Source organism: Callospermophilus lateralis, chromosome 15 (assembly GCF_048772815.1).
Source record: "Callospermophilus lateralis isolate mCalLat2 chromosome 15, mCalLat2.hap1, whole genome shotgun sequence".
NCBI lineage: Eukaryota > Metazoa > Chordata > Mammalia > Rodentia > Sciuridae > Callospermophilus > Callospermophilus lateralis.
Genome location: NC_135319.1, coordinates 42,328,369 through 42,352,097, shown reverse-complemented (window position 1 = coordinate 42,352,097; position 23,729 = coordinate 42,328,369). Strand labels below are relative to the sequence as shown.

Here is a 23,729-nt window from a genome sequence, read left to right as displayed (position 1 = left end):
TTTTTTGAGAGCCCACTATACTGTTTTCCAGAGCAGCAATATCACTTCATATTTTGCCAAGAGTGCATAAAGTCTCCAGTTTCTCATCCGTATCTGTTTATTTTGTCTTTTTTGTTTTTGATACATAATGGGTACAAGGTGGTATCTCATTTTGGCTTTGATTTGTGTTCATCTAATGATTAGGTGATGTAAACATCTTTTCATATACTTTTATATTGTATATCAACTTTGGAAAAAAGTCTTTTCATTTGGCCATTTCAAATTATTTTTTGTGGTTGAGTTGTAGAAGTTCTTTATATATTGTGGCAATTTACCCTTTATACTACAAACGATTTGCAAATATTTACTTCCATTCTTTTGATGCATAGAAATTTTTAAGCATGGTGGAGTGCCATTTGTCTATTTTTAACATTTGTTGCATGCGATTTTGATGTCATACCCAGATCATCATTGGCAAACTTATCTATTCTTTTACTTTTAATTTATGTGCTTTTGTATTAAAGTAAGTTTTTGTAGATTACATATAATTCAGTCTTGTTTTATGGTCCATGCTGACAACCTCTGTTTTTAGTTGGTTATTTAGACTAGTCATGTTTAATGTGATTATTCATAGGCAGTAGTCACCCCTTGTCCACGAAGGGTATGCTCCAAGACACATGGACATGTTTACAGGTGAACACACAGATAGTACTGAACTCTACATAGATATTATGTTTCTTCTATACAAACATGCATATACTAAAGCTTAACTTATCAATTTGGCACAGGAAGAGATTAACAACCGTTTGTAGTAAAATATAATAATTATAATAATGTGTTGTAAAAAAGTAATGTATATGTTGTCCACTTTTGCCATTGGTTCCTTTAGCTTATGCAGGTGTAGTTATTTTAATTTAAATTGTTGGTCTGACAGTTCCCAAACCCTTGACATAGCAATATGGCTCTGATTCTTCCTGTTTCTTCAAGCTGTCTTGTTTTGCCTTGTAGTATGCCTTGTCATTTTGTTTTGTTGAAAGTACTGGGCAGAAGGAACTGTGATAACTAGGCCTTTACAGATTTGGTGGCCAGATGTAGGGGGACAGGAAGTGTCACACCATCCTATGATCAGGTGCTTGTGGGGGTTGCTTATCCTCCAGAGATTCCCCCATGGCTACATAATTTACAAACAATAAAATACAAGGGTCTTAAGTGTTATACTGGATAACTTTTGACAATGTATCCACTCACATTTTATTATCAGATTTTGAGATATTGTCCATCATTTGAAAAAAATAGGGATAAAATTCACATCACTATTTTGAAATGTATAATTCATGGTTTTTAATATATTCAAAAAGCTGTGCAATCACCCCAACTAGTTATTTCCAGAACATTTGTATTATCCCCAAAGAAACCCCATATTCATAAGGAGTCACTTTCCATTGCCTTCCCCCCAACCACTGATCTGCTCTGTCTCTGTGGGTTTTCCTGTTCTGGAAATCACACAGCACACGGCCTCTGTGTCTGGCTTCTTTCACTTAATGTCATGTTTTCAAAGTGCCTGTGTGTTCCACCATGGATCTGCACTTCAGTCTTTTATCGGTTGAATCATATTCCCTTGAACTCCAGATACCACCTTTTATTTATCCATTTATTGATTGATGGACATTAATTTTCTCCCCCAGTTTTTGACGATTGCTAATAATGCTGCCATGTGTATTTTGCACACAAATTTTTGTATGTCCATGTGTCCTCATAGGATTGGAATTGGTAGGAACATGGTAACTATCTGTGATTTATTCCTTGAAGGAACTGTCAGACTATTTTCCAAAGTGGTTGCACCATTTGACGTTCTAGTCAGCAGTTTGTGAAGGCTACAATTTCTCCTCATCTCTCCAACCCTGGTTCCATCCAGGACAGTGGGAAGGAAGGGAAAGAAATGAGGGGTGGGAGGGAGAAGGAGAAGAGAAAAGAAAGAAGAAATATCCAGATGGGGAAGGGAGAATACAACTTTCTCTACTCAAAAGTAACATGATTCTGTGTCGACACACTCCACATATTTTTATCAATGATGAACCAGGTATATAACGGTGGCCCCAAAAGATTATAATGAGGCAGAAAAATTCTGATACCTTATGATATCCTAGCCATCGGTACATCTGGACCTATCAGACCTTTAATTCAGTTTCCTTGAGCCTCAGTCTTAGAATCCATATCTCAAATTTTATTCCCAAAGGGGCTGACCCTGGCCACTGTCCTCTCTGGCTTGGGCTGGAGGCTGTCCCCTTTCAGAGTGCTGGTTTCCCTCTGTCTCCGCTTCTGGCTGTCTTGGGATGAGGTCCTTGCATGACACTCCCTTGGCCCACCCTAATTTCTAACCCTTGTCCCTCCAGATGGGTTGGGACTGGAAGAGACGAGCCTCGCAGCCACTGAAATCTGTGACTGTTTCTTCTGGCATCAGGGAAGATCTTGGTGGTGGTTAAGGAGAAGAAGACGCTTACACGGAGGGGTGTGATCATGAGGATGTTCACGTGTGAGACACGCTCACGGTTCTGAGTGAGTTGTAAGGGAATGGAGAGAACTGGCTAATGACCAGGCACATAAGGAAGCTGTGGGATTTTAGCAGGGCGGGGTTATTTTTAAAAATGAGGTTATAGTCAGGCATCATTTTGCAGCTTATTTTGATAACGTTTAAATTAGAGGGGATGCAGTAGGTGTTATAGGCATACATGTTAGCAACACATTTCAAACAATGTTTGAAAATTTTACCAGCAAAATTGAAGATGGCTTGGAATTAGAAAGAATCACATGGCTTGCAATCTGCTTTAAAGACTGTAAATTGCAAACAGTATTGTTGAGTACTTGGCTGAGACTTTTTTTAAAAAAAATTTGGTCTTTTTAGGCATACGTGACAGTAAAGTGTATTTTAACATATTATACATATATGGAGTATAACTTATTCAAATTGGGGTCGTGTTCCTGTGGTGGAACATGATGTGGAGTTTCACTGATTGTGTATTCGTATATGAACATAGGAAAATTGTGTCCGATTCATTCCATTATTTTTCCTATTTCTATCCCACCTCCCTTCCCTTCATCCTCCTTTGTAAAATCCAGTGAATTTCTTGAGAAGTTTAACAGAGATTTTAGAGTTTGTAAATAATTGCTGGAGTCTTTATATATTTTTTTGTGGTACTGGGGATTGAACCAGGGGTGTTACATCCCCAGCCCTTTTTATTTTTTATTTTGAGACAGGGTCCACTGAGTTATGGAGACTGGCCTTGAACTTGTGTTCTTCCTGCCTCAGTCTCCCGAGTTGCTGAGATTACAGGAGTGTGCCTCCAAGCCTAGCTGGAATCTATAATTCTTAAGAAAGTATCTAGGAATTTCAAGAGTTTCTGAGCAGAATATTGGTGGGGGTGGGATAGGGGGAAGAAATTCTGTTTTCTTGGAGACCTTCCAATGCTGAGAGAGCCAACCTCCCAACACCCTGTCAGGAAGGGACAGTCCTTCAAGGAACTGGACATTTTATGTTTAGCTGTGGCAACCAGCATGGGCCTAAGAGTTGTTCCCTAAGAACTAACTCTTGGAGCTGGGGTTGTGGCTCTTGGGTGGCATGTATGAGGCTCTGGGTTCAATCCTCAGCACCACATAAAAATAAATAAATAAAATGAAGGTATTGTGAACAGTATATATATATATGAGTTAATTCTCTCTGTGGTGAATGGCTTCCTACTGTGTGTTGTAAGAATTCAGAAAAATTGTCCTCTAAACAAGGATTCTCTGTATTGTAAACCCTTGTGGTTTATTTTAGGTAAATTACTCCATTTTCTTGAATAAACTTTGATATTGTTTGCCTGTTGTATTGATGTTCTTTTCAATGATTAAAAACAACATCATTCTGTTACCGGGGAATGGACTGGGCTCTGTTTGTTAATCCCCCCACCCCCCAATGGCAACGTTTGACAGACTTCCTTGGGGAAATACAATTACCTGGTTAATCTGAGTATATTATAGGAAGGAGATTACAAAGCCTTTTTAGATCTCATGCTTCCAAATTTGATTCTGAGGAAATGCCTCCCTAATTCCACGTTTCAAATAGAAAAGAGATGTTGTGAGCTATGTGTGTATAGTAGACAGAAAAATATTTCAGAGTTGTACAAAAGCAATTTCTCAACCATTGATCAGAATTCTGTTCTTATTGTAATAGACAATTCTACTTTGGTATTACCAGGAAGTTGTTTCCCATTTATTTTCTGCCTGTTTTCTTCCCTACTCCTTTGATTTTTATTTATTCTTAGAACAATCTTAAAGGTAACATTGACTGTCCCCCCAAAAAAACCCTCAAACATTCATAATGCCATCGTTCTACCTCACAAACATTTGTAAGTTACATTTTCTTTGAGTGACATTTGTTATTTTGCCCATATGTAGTAAGAGTCTCCAATTTTGTTTCCTGATTTTTAAAATTCCACTTAAGGCCAGGTGTGCACACCTGTAATCCCAGTGACTCAGGAGGCTGAGGCAGGAAGATCGAAAGTTGAAGGCCAGCTTCAGCAACTTAGCAAGGCCCTAAACAACTTAGTGAGATCCTGTCTTAAAATAAAAGATTTTTAAAAAGGGCTGGAGATGTGGCTCAGTGATGAAGCACCTCTAGGTTCAATTCCCAGTACCAAAATTAAAAATTTTAAAAATAAATAAATAAAAATTCCACTTAAAATTGTTGAGAACATTCCCCATGTAGCTACAGTTTTTTTTTACCCTCTTTGTCATCATCATCTATAAAAATTCATCAAAGATGTATTAACAAACATAGCATCATACTCCAACAGTTTACAGACAAGTTTGGCCAAATTTTCAATAGATAGTTAATTGCCATATTTTTTTAATTGTAGATGGACACATTACCTTTATTTTATTTATTATTTATTTATTCATGTGGTACTGAGGATCAAACCCAGTGCCTCACACATGCTAGGCGAGCACTCTGCCCCTGAGCCACAACCCCAGCCCCTTACTTACCATGTTATATCAACTATCAAAGTACATAGAAGCTGGGCATAGGGCCCATGCCTGTAATCCCAGCCATTTTGGAGGGTGAGGCAGGAGGATTGCAAGTTTGAGGCCAGTCTTGGCAACTTACAAGACCCTCAGCAACTTAATGAGACTCTGTCTCAAAAAATAAAAAGGACTGGGGTTGTAGTTCAGTGGTAAAGTGCCCCCAGCTTCAATCTCAAGTGCCAAACAAACAAAAAACTATACATATATATAAACAGATATGGGCCCAATTATATTTTTAAATTGTGTGCATGTACGAATCAACAAGTCCCACCATTATGTACAACTGTAATGCACCAATAAACAGTGTATACAAACAGATGAAAGGTTTTGAATGTCTCCTGTAAAGTCAACATAGTTTTTCCCCCAAAGAACATATAAAATCCCTATGCCATAAAATAAAAGATTTACAGAGTTGGCTCCATCAAAATTTAAAATTTCAATCTCCGTAGATCTCCAAGGGCATTCCTACCCCCACCGCCCCTACCCCGGGGGCACTGCTGGACAACATGCCCTGAAGGTGGAACATCCTATTTTCGTTGACCAGGAACTCCCGATGCTGATAGAATAATCCTACTAACTAGTGAGGAGTTCCAGTTTTTCTTCCAACATAACCTGGAAAAATTGAGGAGACAAAACAATGCAGGACTGTTCTTGTCATAAGGAAGCTCAAGACCTGTGGAGGACACAGACGCACAGATTTACAGAAAATAACCCGAGAGGCAGCTGCCCAGGAGCAGAACAGGACCCAGGTCGAGGAGGGCACCGGCGCCCGCGGTTTTCCTGCGCACTCTTCTGGGCAGGCAGGATCTGGACCCGTCCTTGCCCTGGAGTTATTTTATGGTTCTGCACACGGAGATAGTGAACTGATGCTGATGCATCAGTTAATAATTCTTACAGGACAATCAACGCCGTCCAAGAAGGCTCAGTGGACTTCTCTCTTGCCCTGCGCAAGAAGCCACTTCCCCTCTGTTTCACGTTTATTCTAACACTCCGGGTCTATAAATGTGTCTATTTAAATCATCTTTTCATATCCCTCACTTAAAATGGGTCAAGCTGCTCATTTATTAAAAAAAAAAAAGTAAGCTGTTTCTCTCTTGAAAGACAACATGAAAATATTTTCAACAGTGGGGAAATTTCCAGAATATGGGAAGAATACCCATTAAACCACTCTGTGGCATGAATTATGCCTATCTCATAAGTTAAATTTCACCCCTGTCTTTACAATGTACTTCCTTATTATGATTATTAATTATTTTTGGGATCAGGGGTTGAACCCAGGGATGCTCAACGACTGAGCCACTCCCTAGCCGTTTTTAATATTTTATTTTGAGGAGGTCTTGCTGACTTGATTAGGGCCTCTCTAATTTGCTGAGGCTGGCTTTGGACTTGTGATCCTCCTGCTTCAGCCTCCTGAGCTGCTGGGATTTCAGGCATGTGCCACCATACCTGGCTTACTTCCCTCTTTTTACATTCCATATTTTTGCTTTGCTTCTTCTCCCCCTGCTAAATATATAAACCTCATTAGAGTTCTGTCTATTTTGGGGGGCATTTCAAAGAAATTTATGACTGAATTGATTTCTGTTTTTATCCTAAGTTTTTCTTCTATTATATTCACTGGAATTTTTGGTCCCCCTTTTTTGTACCTTTGAGTTATTTTCATCCATTCTTTTAATAAAAGCTTTAAATTTTCTCCCAATTATCACTTTGTTTTCACCTGTAAGTTTTGCGTGCTTAGTGTCACGTATTTCAATATAACTTGCAATTTGTTTCAATTGCCTCTTTAATCAGAATTATCAAAAATAGTGCTTTAGAGCTGGGGTTGTGGTTCAGCAGTGGAGCGCTTGTCTCACACGCATAAGACCCTGGGTTCGATCCTCAGCACCACATAAAAAAATAAATGAGTGAAATAAAGGTATTGTGTATAATTATAAAATAAATATTTTTTTTTAAAAAAATGGTGCTTTAAAATGTCCATGTTACAGGCTGGGGATATAGCTCAGTTGGTAGAGTGCTTGCCTCACATGCACAGCACCCTGGGTTCAATCCCCAGCACCACTAAGAAAAAAGTCTATGTGAAAGAAAGTATATGTATTATACAGTTTTTTTAAAAATACTTTTTAGTTGTAGATGGACACAATTCTTTTATTTATTTATCTTTATGTGGTGCTGAGGATCAAACCCAGGGCCTCACCCATGCTAGGCGAGTGTTCTACCACTGAGCCACAACCCCAGACCAAAGTATATGTATTATTTGGCTATCATTAGTGATTCGTTTTAAAATCCATTGTGTTATAGATAGTGATTGAAAACTTTCTGCTTTTGAGATGATTGGTTTTCTTTTTTAGTGTAAAATATGGTTGAATGTTACTAATCTTCCATAAGTTTTTAAAAGAAACTCATATTCTCAGGATGAGGCCTGCTATGTAATTGATATTCTTAGCACTCTCTCTCTCTCTCTCTCTTTTTAACCTTCTTGGTCTGAGAGAAATGGATTAAAAATATTGCATTATTTTGGATTTTAAAATTTCTTCTTTCACATGTAAGTATTTATGCTCAGGCAAAAAGATTTATAATTATCATATGTGTAATTGGTTGAATTTCAAACTTAGTTAATAAGAATTGTTTCTCTGCCTCTAAAAAGAATCTTTTTCTAGTTGTAAATGGACTCAGTATCTTTTTATGTATTTATTTTTATGTGGTGCTGAGGATCGAACCCAGTGCCTCACTCATGTGAGGCAAGTGCTCTACCACTGGGCCCAGGCCTGAGCCCTCTGGGTCCTGGGCTGGGGACGGAGCTCAGTGATGGTACACTCCACCTCGCATGAGTGAAGCCATGGGTTCAACTCCCAGCTTGGCATTTGAACAATATCTAAACACATTCACGTTTTAAAAATGATTATCTAGATATTTTACCTTTTGATTTTACATTATGATTTTTTCTTTTTTTTTCCTTCATCTAGTTTTTCTTAAGTTTTCCTTTTTAATTATTTGGAATTTTGAGATCATATTTTTTCCCTTTCAGAAGTATATCTTTAAATTACCTATTTGTTTATCATTTTTATTGGGATATAATTCCAATACCATAAAAATTGACCTTTTTATTTATTTATTTCTATGTGGTGGTGAGGATTGAACCCAGGGCCTCACACGTGCAAGCCAAGCGCTCTACCACTGAGCCACAACCCCAGCCCCCTAAAATTGCCCTTTTTAAGTCTAAAGTCAGTGGGGTTCCCCCCTACACTGGATTTTGATATGTCAAAGAAGTTGTGCAACCATTACCACTGTACAATTCTAGAGTATTTCATCTACCCCCAAAGAAACCCTACCTATTAGCAGTCACTCTGACCCAACCCCAAGACACCTAGTGCAGTAACCCCAACCCAGATCTTCTGTCTCCACGGCTCTTCCTATCTGGGTACTTCATATAAATGAGGTCAGACAACATGTGGCCTTTCCTATCTGGCTTCTTTCACTTCTTCTTTCATAAGATTCATCCACATAGCAGAACATGGATCAGGACTTCATTCCTGTTTTTGGTTGGATAATATTCAATTGCATGGATATACCGTGTTTTGTTTATCCATTCATTAATCGACAGTCATTTTGTTGCAGGGGACAGATGAAGCAATAGGAACAGGAAGCAGATTTTTATTTAGCTATAGCCAGGTTCATTGGGAAAAGCTTTCTTTGTAATCAATCAATCCCCTGAACCCCGATTTCCGGCAGCTTCAGAACTTTACACCCAGTGTGTAAGGGGAGGGGCTCAGAAGCTCACATCTGCAGAAGTTCACACAAAAGCAGCTTTTTCTTTCACTGTTCTGGGCAAGTTAACCCTCCAAGGACAGGGCCTGAGAAGGGGAGAGCTTCTTCTCCCCTGTCTTTCCTCCCCCTGCCAGCTGTTACCAGGGAGTCCAGTTGGTAACTTCTCTTATCTTAGAAATGTAGACATCTCTTGAAGCCCAGCTCAAGGCCAGGGGCCTTGTTAAAGGATTTGTCTTTTTTTTTTTAAATCACATTTTGCACTTGCAAACACACTTCTACAAACTACTGTACTGGACACATGTTTGTGAAAAACAAGTAAAGGGGCGTCTAGCACCTGGAGTGCTGATTTCTTCCAGGCCAGTGGCCAAGTAAAATAGAGCCACAGGAAAATAGGAAGTTTACCTACATTGAACTCTTTTGTAGAAACTCTTTTGCTATAGTCCTAAAATCAATTTTGGGGAAGATTTCTGGAGAAGCTTAGTTAAGATTTTCCGTGGAGGAGGTGGTGCCATTAATTTGGGTTGTTCAGCTGTTTCACTACTGTGAATAATGCTGCTATGAACATCAGTGTACAGATTTTTGTGTTAATATGATTTCAGTTCTGTTGGTTATGTACCTAGGGGTGGAATTTCTGGGTTCTAGGGCAACTCGACGCTTAACTTTTTGAGGAACTGCCAAACTGTTCTCCAAAGTGGCCCTACCATTTTACGCCCTAGTTAGCAGTTTATTAGGGCTTCGGATTTTCTGCATTCTTGTTTTTCCATCTTTTTTTTTTTTTTTTTTTTGGTACTGGGGATTGAACCCAGGGACACTTAACCACTGAGCCACTTCTCCAGCCCTTTAAAAAAATATTTTATTCAGAGACAGGGTCTTACTGAGTTGCTTAGGACCTCACTAAGTTGTGGAGGCTGGGTTTGAACGCTTGATCCTCCTGCATCAACCTCCAGAGCTGCTAGGACTATAGACATGTGCTACTACTGCACCGGCTACATTTTTTTTTTTTTTTGTCTTTTTTATTGTCACTATCTTAATGGGCATGGAGAGGAATCGCATTGTGGTTTTGATTTGCATTTCCATAATAATGTTGAGCATCTTCTCATGTGTCTATTGGCCATTTGTGTATCATCTCTGAAGATTTGTCTACTAAAATTCTTCACTGATAAAAATTCAGTTATTTGTCATTTTTATGTGATATATACAAGTCTCTTATGATTCACAAATATTTTCCTCTGTTAGTGTTCTTTTCTGGATAATGTCCTTTGAAGCCCCCAAGTTTTCAATTTATAGATATATAGTCCAATATACCTATATTGTTTTTTGTTGCCTAGACTTTCAATATCATTTCTAAAAAGATGTTGCCTAACCAAAGATCCCCAAAATACATTTTTATATTTTTTTTTCTCAGGGACTTGATAGTTTTAGCTTTCACATTTGGGTCAATGTTGAGTTATTTTTTCTATGCAGTGTGAAGTAGGAATAGTATCATTCTTTCTCATGCAGGTATGTAGTGTGTCAGCACTGCGTATTGAAATTATTCATTCCCCCACTGATTGTATTGGTATCTTACTTAAAGTCAGTTTCTGTGAGGTCTGGTTTCTGAATACTTGGGTCTGTGACATTGATTCTATCTGACTATCTTCTTGTCTGTATCGGACAGTCATAATTAGTGTAGCTTTGTAGTAAGTTCTGAAATTGGGAAGCATGAATCTTTAGCTATGTTCTTTTCCAAGATGGTTTGGGCACCTGTCATCCCAGTGGCTGGAGAGGCCAACGCAGGAGGATTGGGAGTTCAAAGCCAGCCTTAGCCACGGTGAGGCACACAGCAACTCAGTGAGACCCTGTCTCTAAATTAAATTCAAAATAGAGCTGGGGATATGGCTCAGTGGCCGAGTGTCCCTGAGTACAATCTCTGGTACAAAAAAAAAAAGATGGTTTGAATTAATTACTCTGTGTTCCTTGCATTTCCATATGAATTTTTGGATCAGCTTGTTAGTTTTTGTCTAAATAAGAAGTTGGAAGTTTGATAAGGATCACGTTGAATATGTAAATGAGATGCAGAGTGTGGCCTTCATGAAAATATTAAATCTTCTAATCTATGAGCATGGATGTCTTTCCATTTATTTAGGTCTTTGCTGGGAGCCATCAGCCAAGTAGGTATGACAAATTCCTTGCCAGCTTACTCCCATGCTGTCTAGTGGAAGGACTTCTGAAAGGTGACCTTGCTCAAGGACCAGGGCAGGATCCGTGTTTAGGGTGTTCCCCCTTTAGAATAGGGCAGTTTAGCATAATAGGAGAGTAGGGTGTTTCCCCTTTAGAATAGGGCAGTTTAGTATAATAGGAGATTAGGGTGTTCCTCCTTTGGAATAGGGCGTATCCTGCTGCTGAGTTCCTCTTGAGTGCTTAGGGTCAGACAGTATATTTTGGGAGACAGAAGCCCATGCGGGTGGATTTAGGAGAGAGTGGATTTGAGCAGAGAACGTGGATTCCCCCAGAACGTGTTTGTTGACGGCCGGTGTGAGTTCGGGAATAAAGAATTGCTGTTTGAATCTACAAGCTGTGTGGAGGCTCGTGATTTGTGCCCAGCCGGAGACTGCGGCAGGTCTTCTTTAATTTTTTTCAATGGTGTCTTTCAGTTTTTCAGTGTGTAAGTCTTGCCTTTTGTTAGTTTTATTCCTTGTCAGGCTAATGTAATTAATTTTCATAGGTTGTACCAACCTTACATTTGTGGGATAAATCCCACTTGGTCATATTGTGTACTTTTTCTGTGTGGCTGGACTAAATTTACTACTAGAATGAGAATTTTCCACTTATGTTCATCAGTGATATTTGTCTATAGTTCCTCTTTCAGTGATGTGTTCTGTTTTGGTATCAGTAAAATACTGACCTCATAGGATGAGGTAGGAAGCATTTCTTCCTTTCTGTTTTTGGGAAGAGTTTGTAAAGGATTGGACTTCATATTTTCTTCAAATGTTTGGTAGAATTCACCCAGTGAAGCCACCTGGTTCTGGGCTTTTCTTTTGAGATGCTTTAAAATTAATAATTTAATCTCTACTTGTTATAGGTCTATTCAGATTTCCTATTTCTTCCTGAGTCAGTTTTGATAATGCATATATTTGCCCATTTAATATAGGTTGTCTGACTTGTGGGCCTACAGTCACTCAGTTTTCCCTTGGATATCTCTTATCTCTGTAAGCTTGGTGATGATGTTCGTTCCTCTTTCACTCAGATTTCGGTCATCTGAGTTTTCTCTTAATTTTCTTTCGTCAGTCTAGCTGAAGGCTTATCAATTTTCTTGCTACTTAAATAAAACTGACCTTTGTTTTCAATGATTTTTCTCTCCTCTATTTCATTAATTTCTGATCTGCTCTGTGTTTCTTTCTGTCTGCTTTGTTTGAGTTTAGTTTGCCCTTCTTTTTCTATTTTCCAAAGTTGAAAAATTTAGGTTATTGAGATGATTCTTCTTTTTGACCCAGTGGTTATTTGGGAATAGGTCATTCATTTCTACATATTTGTGACTTTTTCAAAGAATTCTGTTCCCGATTTCTCATTTCATTTTATGTGGCCAGACAACAGACTCTCTCATTTTTATCTTTTGAAGTTCATGGATACCTGTGGCCTGATACGTGGTCTGTCCTTGAGAGGTTCCCCGGGTGCACCTGTGGCTGTGGGATGGGGGTCCACAGGCGTCTGTCAGGCCATTGGTTTTCAGTGTTGCCCACGTGTTCCGTTTCCTGCTTGCCCTCTGTTTTGTTGTCTTATGCATTTTTGAAAGGGGCATATTGAAGCTTCAACTATATTATTATGATTGTTATTATTATTATTATTTTAGGGATTGAACTCAAGGGCACTTGACTGAGCCACATCCCCATCCCTTCTTTTATATTTTATATAGACGTAGTCTCAGAGAGTTGCTAAGTGCCTTGCTAATTTGCTGAGGCTGGCTTTGTACTCGAGATCCTCCTGCCTCAGCCTCCCCAGCTGCTGGGATTTTAGGCGTGTACCACCACACCCAGCTTCAACTATTATTTTTTGAGTCTGTTTTTTCTTTCGATTTTGTAAGATTTTACTTTGTGTATTTGGGGGAGTCTGACTTTAGGGGTCGCTATCTTTTTGATGGGTTTTCTCTCATCATTTTACAAGGCCCTTCTTTGTCTCTAGTCACACTTTTGGGGGTTCTCATTGCCTTCAATGAAGTCAATCATCTCTCAGCCCCTGTCACTTTGTTCTTGGTCAAGTTCACAGCTATGGTGGACGGGACCTATCTGGCCAGTGAGCAGTAAGCACTGCTGATTTCCACCTCCACAGTCGTTAGTCACTTCCAACTTGGTTTTCAGGACAGTCACTCAATGTGGCCTCTCACTGGTAACATCTGCATCGGGTTTTGTGTGCTTAGGGGACATGATGAGCAAAACAGCATGGATCCCATGCAGCACAAGAGAAAATGATTCAATCAAGGGACATCATGAAGAGCCCACAGAATGGGAAAAAAATCTGTGCCACCTGCACCTCAGATAGAGCATTAATCTCCAGGATATAGAAAGAATTAAAAAAAAAACCCAAACACACAATCCAATCAATAAATGAGGAAATGAAATGAACAGGCACTTCACAGAAGGAATAAAATCGATCAGCAAACATATGGAAAAGTGTTCGGCCTCACTAGCAATTAGAGAAATGCAAATTCAAACTACACTGAGATTTCATGACACTGAATACAAGTAACAGGGGCTGGGGTTATAGCTCAGCAGTAGAGCACTCACCTAGCACAGGCGAGACCCCGGGTTTGATCCTCTGAACCACATGAAAATAAATAAAATAAAGATATTGTGTCCGACTACAACTCAAAAATAAAATATTAAAAAAAAGAATACAAGTAACAGTAAATGTTGGTGAGGATGTGGGGAAAGAGATACACTCATACCTGGTGGTGGATCTGCAAATTGGTGCAACCACTCTGTAAAGCAGTATGGAGAGTCCTCTGAAAACTTGGAATGGAACCACCATTTGACCAGTTATCCCACTCTTTGGTTTTTACCCATAGGACTTAAAATCAGCATACTACAATGACACAACCACATCAATGTTTATAGCAGCTCAATTCACAATAGTTAAGCCATGGACCCAACCTAGGTGCCTTACAATAAATGAATGGATAAAGAAAATGTGGTATATAGACACAATGGAATATTACTCAGCCATAAAGAAGAATGAAATTATGGCATTTGCAAGTCAATGGATGGAACTAGAGAATATCATGCTAAGTGAAATAAGCCAATCCCCAAAAACCAAAGGGTGAATATTCACTCTGATATGAGGATGCTGACCCATAATTGGCAAGGGGGAGGAAGGAGTGGAGTTTCACTGGATTGGACAGGGTGGAGTGCGGGGACAGGAGGAGGGATGAGAATGGGAAAGATAGTAGAATGAATCGGACATAGGACAACTTTCCTATGTCCATATATGAATACACAACCAGTGAAACTCCACACCATGTACAATCACGAGAATGGGGAGATATACTCCATGAATGTCAAATACATTCTACTGTCATGTGTAACTAAAGAGAACTAATAAATATTTTTTAAAAATAGACACCATGAACAGGAGATAGGGGTAGACCCGAACAGGAGCGCATATGGCTAAAGGAGAGACACAAGAAAAGGAACTCATAAGACAAGGCGGACGGAGAAAGTAACCACAATTTTCTGCAAACCTGGCCTTGAGGGTGGGAGTTTCAACCTGGTCATTGTCACCACCTCTTCAACCCAGTGGCCACAGGCTGCAGGTTTCCACATTTTCAAGGCGACTGCCAGCATTAATCTCCAGGATGTATAAAGGATGAGGCGGGTCCTGGGAGTACGGCAGGTTAAACTCCACAGCCCTGTTCTCACCAAGTTTCAGCCAGTTTTCTCCAATGAGCACTCCCTGGATTGGTGTAAGTTTTCATTAATTTCCCGGGTTCTGAAAAGTTGATTCTGATCATCTTGTTGTTGTTCTGGTTGGTTTTATGGAGGAATGTTCTGAACTCTATATTCTGCCATTCTCAGGGAGGTCTCCTGTGCATGTGCACATTTATCTGTTTTTTCATCTTCCTTACTCAGAACAGAGAGTGACCTGCCTGGTGGTAGCCCCTGCCAGGCCTCTGCCGCTCGTCTCGCAGGGGCTATTGGGAATTTGATTGTTCCAGAGTCTATCAACAGAACATCCGCGATTTAGGCTGAGTCATAAATTTCACTAATTTATATACATAGTATTTCTTGTCTCCATGTCTTTCTTTTTTGCTGGAGGACATTTTCTGTTACTAATTTTAGAAGAGTTTATTGTCTAAGAAACATTCTCAGTCCCAGGTATTTATTTTGTTCTGATTCATTGGAATAATGGTTTGGTTGGTTACAGAATTTAGGTTCAAAATCATTTTGTTTTAGAACGTGGGAGTCATCTCTGCCTTGTCACCTCTTAAATCTATTTTTGAAATAATTTCCAACACAAGGAAGAATGGCAACAGTATAAAGAACTCTTTCTTACCCTTCGCCCAGAGTTATATGAGTGTTATTATTTCCCATAGTTGATTTTTATTTTCTCTTTATCTCTTTCTATTTTTTTTTTCCTTCTGATCTATGTGAGAGCAAGTTGTGGACACCCAGCTCCTTTACTTCCAGATACTCCAGTGTGTTTTCAAAGGGCGAGGACAGGCCCAGACGTAACCTCAGACCATCCTCAAATGTCGCCAACGGCCCTACAATGGGCTTCATAGCTCACCCCCACCAGGCTCAGCACCCTTTCAATCTTTTTGATCTTATTGCTAATTTGGATCTGTTCCTCTTCCTTATCTGTTTTCATGGCACTGATATATTTTATTATACTTTTTTTTCAGTTGTAGATGGACACAACACCTTTATTGATTTATTTTCATGTGGTGCTGACAATCAAACCCAGGGCCTCACACGTGCTAGGTGAGCACTCTACAGCCCCACATTGATACCTTTAAAGCTACAGGCCAATGTTTTTGTCTCGACTGTCCCTCTGCTACACTGTGTCTTTACATTCAATGTTGCCAGTGAGAATTTGGAGGTAGAGGGGCTGAATCAGAGTGGATTTAACTCCACACGGTCCGTCCTCACTCTTCCAAGCCCGAGACAAACTGTCTGCTTTTGGTGAATCTAATCCCCCAACTCCCCACTGCCTGTTCAGGCTCAGAATCCCTGGAGATGCCATTTGGCAGCAGCGGATGGGGGGATTTCCTGCTAGGAAGGAGATCTGTGTGGTTACATCTATCCAGGCCCGGCTCTCCCCAACCCCCACACTGCAGACCTTACGGCCAAGAGGTGCCTTTGTCAACCACACTTAGAGCCGTCAACAGCAACTCTGTCATGTCATAATGAAAATGCCAACAGCCGCCGTGCATCTGCAGCCATCGCCGTGGAACGCGATGGAGATTGAGAGTTCAGCATCTTCACTTTAATGAAGAAGTAGAGGCCACGGGAGGGAAGGGCTGGTGAAGGCCACATACCTTGTGAGTCCTGCGGACACATCTTGAATTAATATTCTGAGTTATTATTTAAACTTGAAATGATCCAGTGCTGCTAAGGAAATCACTCTTTAGCGATGGCGAGGATACAACGGCCACATTTATCAATCCTGGAAAAGAGGGCTGGGGGAGTCAGAGTTTGTGTGGGCAGGATTCAGATGCTGTGATTCTGCCAGCCCAGTTAAGAACACCCCGTGGAGCAGATGCATGACATAGCGCTGGAGGGGCTCCATGAGGTCAAAAAGAAAGATTCCAACCGCTTTCTTCATGCAGCACACTGAATTCAGGGGCCAGTAGCAGAGAGGTTCTTCCTAGTTGGCAGCCACCACTGCTAAGGGCTGCAGGTCTTTAACACAGAGGAAAGACTCCAGCCACATTAACTAGAGATTTATGGCTCAGCTAGAGATGAGTGCTGTGAGATCGAGGCTCAACATCCTTTCCTACATCTGCTTTTGATCAGCTCTGCAGAGTTAGTTATTTATGTCAAGAGTGTTTAGCCTCAAGCTACAGTGGGGAGGGGGAGTAGAGGGAAGACCAGACAGGGGAGGGTTTAGAGGTCAGAGGTCAGAAGGGTTAAGCTCCTGCAGGGCTCCATCAGTATCGGCCCAAGGTTTTTGTTCCTGATTGCACATTTTCCAGCATAATGTATGAGTTGAAGACGATGATGTGTTTCAAAGTCTGTGAAATAGGTCTGCTTATTAAATAAAGCAGACATTTGCTTTATGGTTGTACAAAAAACTTTGTGTTTCAGTGGAAAACTATACCTCATCTATGCAATCCTTCCTGGGTCACCAGATTCTAGACCTGTTCATTGTCTTGGAGCAGTTTTGCAGCCCCTTATAAACTGTAGGTAATGATAGATATGTGATTCCTCCTGTCGGATAGTGATAATTGAATTGGTTCTATTTGCAGTTCATCTTGACATTCCTTCACTTCATATAAGTTTGTGCTTTTTTGTTTTTTTTCTTCTGAACCTGCTAAAATATCTGTCTGGTTCCCTCATCATATGAGTCAACATGTGTTCACTTTAATATCTTTAGGAGTGTGATTTGACTTCTTTCTGAACATTATCTTTTAACACAAAATCCTCCCATAGACCGCTTGCTTTGGAAAGGATCAACTTCCCTTTTTCCTTGTTCTGAGATTTGGGTTGCTAGATCAGTTCTTTAAGACCTTTTACCTAGGACTTTTAAACATCCGTCATTTAAAAAAAAAATAAAAAACATCTGGAATTCTTCTTAATTTTATGATTGATTGATTGATTGAACCAGGAATTGAACTCAGGGACACTCAACCACTGAGCCACATCCCCAGCCCTATTTTGTATTCTATTTACAGTCAGTGTCTCACTGAGTTGCATAGCTTTGGCTGAGGCTGGCTTTGAACTTGTGATCCTCCTGCCCCAGCCTCCTGAGCCACTGGGATTACAGGTGTGTGCCACCGTGTCCGGCTGGAATCTTTTTTCAAATTCCATTTTCTGAACTGTTGGGCTGATTGTTGGAAACCACAGTATGTGTCCTACAGTGCCTATCCCCTTTACCAGTTTTGCATCCAGGATCTGATAGAAGTTCAGGGTTGGCAGAGGGGGTCGAAGAACCAGGAAAGAGAAAATGAAGAAGGTACTTCTAGCTGTTCCACTCAGAACAGGAAGGGCTTCCGGTTCCATCAACAGCAGCCCCAGACCTGGAACCCACATCTCCAGGGTCTGTCTTGCAGCTCCTCCAGGTTTTTCAGAAAAGGAAGAGAGGTGGACACCTTTGCTTTTAGGAGCCCCCCTACCAACTCAAACTCCCTAACTGTACAATGCAGTGACTGTATTTCCAAAGGCCTAAGAAGCCAGGAAGCCTGTAGGTGACTGAAAGATGAGGGCAGCAAGTTCCTGTTCTTCTGTCCTGTGTCTCCTCCTGGGCTCTGGCCAGAGTGGAGGGCTGCTGCCCTGGAGAAGGGCCTGGATGGCCCCTGCATGTCTAGCCTTTTTCTCATGAGCCTGAACACTGGTGAGTTGTGGGAACCTTCCATCTCCCTCTCCCTTCTGCAAGAGGAGAGTGGATGCAGCTGATTTGAAGGCTTCTTTCTGCTCTGACTTGGTAAGCGTCAAGGTCAAGCCTTTTGGTCTCAGGAAGTGGGAAGCCACCTGGTGCCCATCACACTCTCTCTTGAATTGTATTCTTCGGTTTGGTTATTCACAAAGAAGAGGGCACTTTTCAGTTTGATGTTGTTATATACAAAGTAGAATTGCCTGGCACGTTCTTGAGTTCCTCTTACTTTGGGTGGAATGCCAATTACTGGTCATTTGATTTTATTTCCGCTTGTTAAAGCCTTCTTCGTGGGATGTTAAAACACTGACAAAGAGATTTTGGTCAAACCAAGAACATATTTAAAGCTCAAGAATTTTGTCGAAAGTTTAAAATCTTATTTCTTCCCCCAATGCTTTTGAAGTTCATCAAATAATTGCAATTATCAATCATAGATCTGTAGAAGTACCAGCCAGAAGTTTACTCGACACTCAATTTCTTGTTGTTTTTGTCCCCAAATAGGATTCAAGCAAAATAAAATATTGAGCAAATCTCCCATCTATAAAATATCCATCCCCAACCTACAGACACCAATACAGCTAAGGCGTAGCAATTCCATGTCTCTGACTACAGGTTTCTATTTTCAGAATATTTTGCATTTGTTACTTTGAGTTTTAAAACAACTGTGGCAGCTGTTTTCATTTTTAGATGAAGCTCCAAGAGGTTAAGTGGCTCTGTCAAGGTCTCGCACCTGTTAATAAAAGAGTCAGAACTGAAACAGGGCCCCCCACCCTACCCCTACCCCCTGTCTCCAAACAGCACCATCTTACTTCCATTAGTTAGGAATGAGGGCTCTCTTTAATCATGAAACCCTCTCCCTTCTGAAAGATGTTAAAGTATTTAATTTCTTTTTAAAAAAAAAAAGAAGAAGAAAGAAAAAAGAAAGAACAAGATGTAGATGATCTGTGATTTATTACTTGGATCAACTTCCATTTTAAAAAAGACCAGAGCAAAATATATAATTAATATTTACATTTTTTTTACAATGAAAAGTATTTACATCATAGAGAATAAATACAAAAGAGCAACATAAAACTTTAGGACAACACAGACGGCAAGGGCCACTTTCAGCAAGGAATTTTCTGGCTACATTTTCCTAAGTTGAAGTGCAATGAGGACTAACTGTTGTCTACTTATTTTGCTAATTTAGTTAGTCAGTGTTTCTAGTTTTTAGCTTGTGGCCTCTTCAAAAGAGCCTTTGTTTCATGGCATCAGTAATTCATCTTCCCAAATCACTCTCTGGGGTTCACCTTTGATCTTTAGGATACCGGAGATAACATTGCAGTTCAAGTCCTTGGCCCTTGCGTTTGGGGGGGTGGGGGGTGTAGGATCTCTTCCTGAAAAGAAGGTCTCATTCCTTGGCTAAAATCCTCCACATCTGGACAGGAACAAAATTACATTTCAATGAACAGACTGATTGGTTCAGTTAATTCAGAATATTCAAGTTGTTGTGAATGTCCTCTGCACTTTACAGAATTGAAACCCAGAAAGGCTACCACTTGGTGCACCCGTGACAGAATGGGACCAGAACTGAGCCTCCTGTCCCCCCCCATGGGGACTTTACCCCAGGGCCACACGGCTACCTCTGTGCCTGCTGCCTCCTTGGTGAGCAGGGCCTGGCTCCTCACATCTTTCTGGAGCTCCACGTTGAGGCCCACCTGGGGGTGCAGAAGTGGGAAGCAGGAATTTTCAAATAGATGAGGTTGTGGGTTAGTTGGGGACGTGTCCCCAGTCCCCAAACACTTGAGGGGCCACTTGTGAAGCCATCTGGTAAGTGGGAATTTAGTGGCTTCTTGGTGAGGGTGGGGGGCATTTTTCCTGCCATTCAATTTTATCCTGGAAGTTATTGGAAGGACAAAAGACACTGTTGTCCAGGGAACTAGCATCAGCAAATGGAACCACTGGCGATTAAAAGTCAGTCAAACATGGCCAGGACAGAAACGTGCAGCAAAGAAACAAGTTTTTGTTCTTGTTGTTGTTGAAATGGTACCTGATAATGGGAAGATGTAGGTAGCTTTAAAAGAACCAATCTTTTAAGGTCAAAATTATCAAAGAGTTTACTGCTTAAATAAAGCACTTATTTAAAAAAACATCTACTTACAGAAATGACAAAAAAATAAATAGACTTTCACAATATTCAGGGTGATTGAAAAGAATAAATTGAGTGCACCAGAAAAAAAAAAAAAAAGATCTAGAATCTAGAATCGTAGCAGTAATGATCTCAATAAAAAACAAACAGAACTTAAAACACCAAGAAGTGTCCAAAGGTATTTACATGTGTGAAATTAGTTATGGCACAACGTATATAAAATAGGTATGAAGATTTAAACATTTCTGAAATTGTCCAAAGACTCTGCAGCAAGAGAAACTATTACATGATCAAGTTCATCAGGGAAATAAAATACTGTACATTTAAATATTGTCTACCAAGTGTACCACATGACACAAAAAAGTTTCAATGAAAGAGTTAAGGGATCAAAAGCTTGAAATCCAATGACTTCAATAAACTGGCTGGTAAGATGGGCCTGGGAAGCTGTGGACATTCCCCATGTTGGGCTGGGCAGAAGGGGAGCATCAGGAATAAGGGAATCCACACTTTGTTCTTAGTAATGTTTTCCTGGCAAAAATGGCATTTTTATCAAATCACTGGGATATGCCATGAGGCTCTATGATCTTGTAAAAAAAGCAATTCAATATATAAGGTGATTAAAATTCTTTTAGATCCTTAACCGAAGAGGCCCAGGGATGGCTTTGTGCTTGGTGGAGCCTAGTGATGGGGACTGAGAGGGCTCTGGGTTGTTGGAGGAAAGCCCTGGTTAGAGGCTCAGCAGTCCTGGCCCAGGCCCACGGGAGACCCCCACAGGCCGTCATGCTCTGTGTCACCACCTCACTGTGGGATGGCTCTCTGATGTCTGGGCTCCCTGGAAGGCTTCTTCCTCCCTCGCCAGCAGCCTGCTGTGGGCAGCCTGAGGGCCCTGAGCCTGACCTCCAGCCTGCACACACTTGGGAGAGCCTTGCTAAGCCATGCCTTAGGCACTTTCAGAATAGAAGAAGGCTGGAGAAACCAGCCCTCCTCCAGGGTCCCTTCCCAGTGGGGCATCCTTGCTTTATGACGAAGTTAAGGTTTGGACAGGGGCCCAGAAGCTGCGCCTCAGTCTAGACCCAGCAGCCCCCCAAGGCTGGTGCCAGGCGAGATAGTCATCTCGGCCAATCAGGGTTGCTGCCCGTTGCTCCTTGGCCTCTGCCTCTGCTGGGTGAGGGCTCGTGTGACCTGAACTTGAACAGGGTCCGTGCCCAGCCGTATTCCCAGGGACATCACTGCGTCCCAATGAACCTGCCCCAATATCTTTATTACCAGGGAAGATGTGGGTTCCAATTTCCTCTTAAACCCAGTTTTGTGAACCCTTTGGCTATAGAAACACTTAAAGATTTACATGCTGACGCTGACGGTCCACAGCACACCCACTGACCTCTGATGGCTGTGGTGACAGGGACCCTGCAGACCCCTGATCATCATATGGGAGATACTGGGGATTTTCCCTGGGGGTCTGGAGGTGACCAACGAACTGGCCTGCGTTTCTGTGTCTCGTGGCTTCTTAGCCTAATCCCAGATTCCAACAGCCCGGGCATCAGAGGAAGCCCGCCAGGGTTCCCAAGGGAGAAGGAAAGAACGCAGCCTGAAGCATTTGGCTGGTCTTTTCCTGTGCAGGGAATTTGAGCCCTTCCCTTCTCAGCGCAGCCTTCCATCCGGGTTTGGTGGAAGGGGGATGGGCACCAACTCAGGCCTGAGCCAGAACGACTCTTTAAATTAGGAAAAAATAGACATCTATGTGGTTAAAAACGATAAACCCCCGAAAAGCATAAGGAAAAGTGTGTGACTTACTGACGTGAACAGAAAAGTGACTCACGAAGGCATCACAAAATACCACATCTGTCTCCCCTCTCAGTTGATAGATACCCCGTGCACTAAGTCTGCTGTCTTCCTCGGCTGAGGTGTAGCAGGTCGCAGGCCCGTCCTAAGAAGTTGGCTGCGACACATGGAACTTCAAGCCAATAGGAAACCCTAGGGACTTTGCTCACGACCCTGAAGGCGAAAACCAAAACAGCGAAGAAAGAACAAAATATCTCTTCCCTGGTGATAACGATAAGGATGTTTTTATCAGACTTACAATAGAAACTAAAAATCAAATCCAATGGAAGTGTGTACTCTCCTCTGTCAAAGAATCCATTTAAATGGGAGGCAGTGGGAAGGTCAGGCCGGCAGACAGACGAAGCTGTCAGAGAAGCTGACAGACTGCAGACTCTCCCTCCCCGGGAAGCCGGAGAGGTGGGCTGCAGGGAGGCCCCGGGAGCTCTTGGGGGTAGATGGGAAGGAGACAAAAAGAGACGAGGTCAGTGACAGGGGAGGAAAAAAAGAAAAGGAAACAAAATAAGGGCAGATGCAAGAGAAGAGGTAGAGAAATCATCATGGGATGCCCAAATAAAGGGGGGCAGAGCCAGGAACAGCAATGGTGGAGAGACCACCTACCAGGGGGAGGGGTCATCTTCCTTGAGGGGTCGGGGATGGCTGGGGGGCTTTGGAAACCACTTGATAAAGTGTCAAAAGGCAGCAAGAAGATAGAAACCCCGCCAGCTCTCTCATCAGCGGCTTGGTACAGTGAGGAGAAGCCGCCCGGCTCCCTGCGGCTGCCCAAATGGCGCACCCTGGAGACCAGGGACAATGGCCAGCCCAGGGGAGGCGAGCTCTTTCTGATAAAAGGCACCACTAGGGGTCCTGGCAGGGGACAGCCATGCGTGTGAGGGGGAAGCTGTAGGAGAGAAGGTGGGGGCTGCTTCCCTCCAGGGGCCTCAGCACCAAGATGGCCTCACAGGAGGCACTTCTGACCCAAAAGAGGGTTTAGGGGAAACAACTTTTTAAAAGGTCTACACAAAAATTCAACAGTAAAAAGACATCTTCCTTCAACATCAAAACAGAAATCACAGGAAAACTTAAGCCATTAGCCAACTATAGGTAAGTTCATGTTTTCTTCTTCCATATAAAAGACCTACTGCCTGCAGTATGGACAGGTTCTTACCGAAAATCAGGATCACAAGGACAGATCAGTGCTTTCCACCTCTAGGGATTACTCCTGGAAAGGTCACTGTCCCACGGACCAACTCAAGAGTAGCCAGATAGGCTGTGGACCTTCCACGTGACGCCATTCTGAAAATTAGGTTCTGTCTGATTTTAAGAAAATGCATTAGAACCTCAATTAACCAGACTGAAGTTCACCGCAAGACGCACACAAAAATAGAACTTTTTCTACTGAAATACGGAGGTAATG

At 41.5% G+C, this 23,729-nt stretch overlaps 1 protein-coding gene across 1 annotated transcript in view; it reads right to left on the bottom strand.

Moving 5' to 3' along the window:
* Positions 1 to 19,069: 19,069 nt before the first annotated feature.
* Col13a1 (collagen type XIII alpha 1 chain) overlaps positions 19,070 to 23,729 on the bottom strand; it is a 155,682-nt gene continuing 151,022 nt past the window's right edge. The window contains exons 42-43 of the mRNA XM_077105354.1: positions 19,989 to 20,063; positions 19,070 to 19,096 (exon numbers count right to left, since the gene is read on the bottom strand). Of these exons, the coding sequence (XP_076961469.1) occupies positions 19,070 to 19,096; positions 19,989 to 20,063 (102 nt within the window). The remainder of the gene's footprint in view (positions 19,097 to 19,988; positions 20,064 to 23,729) is intronic.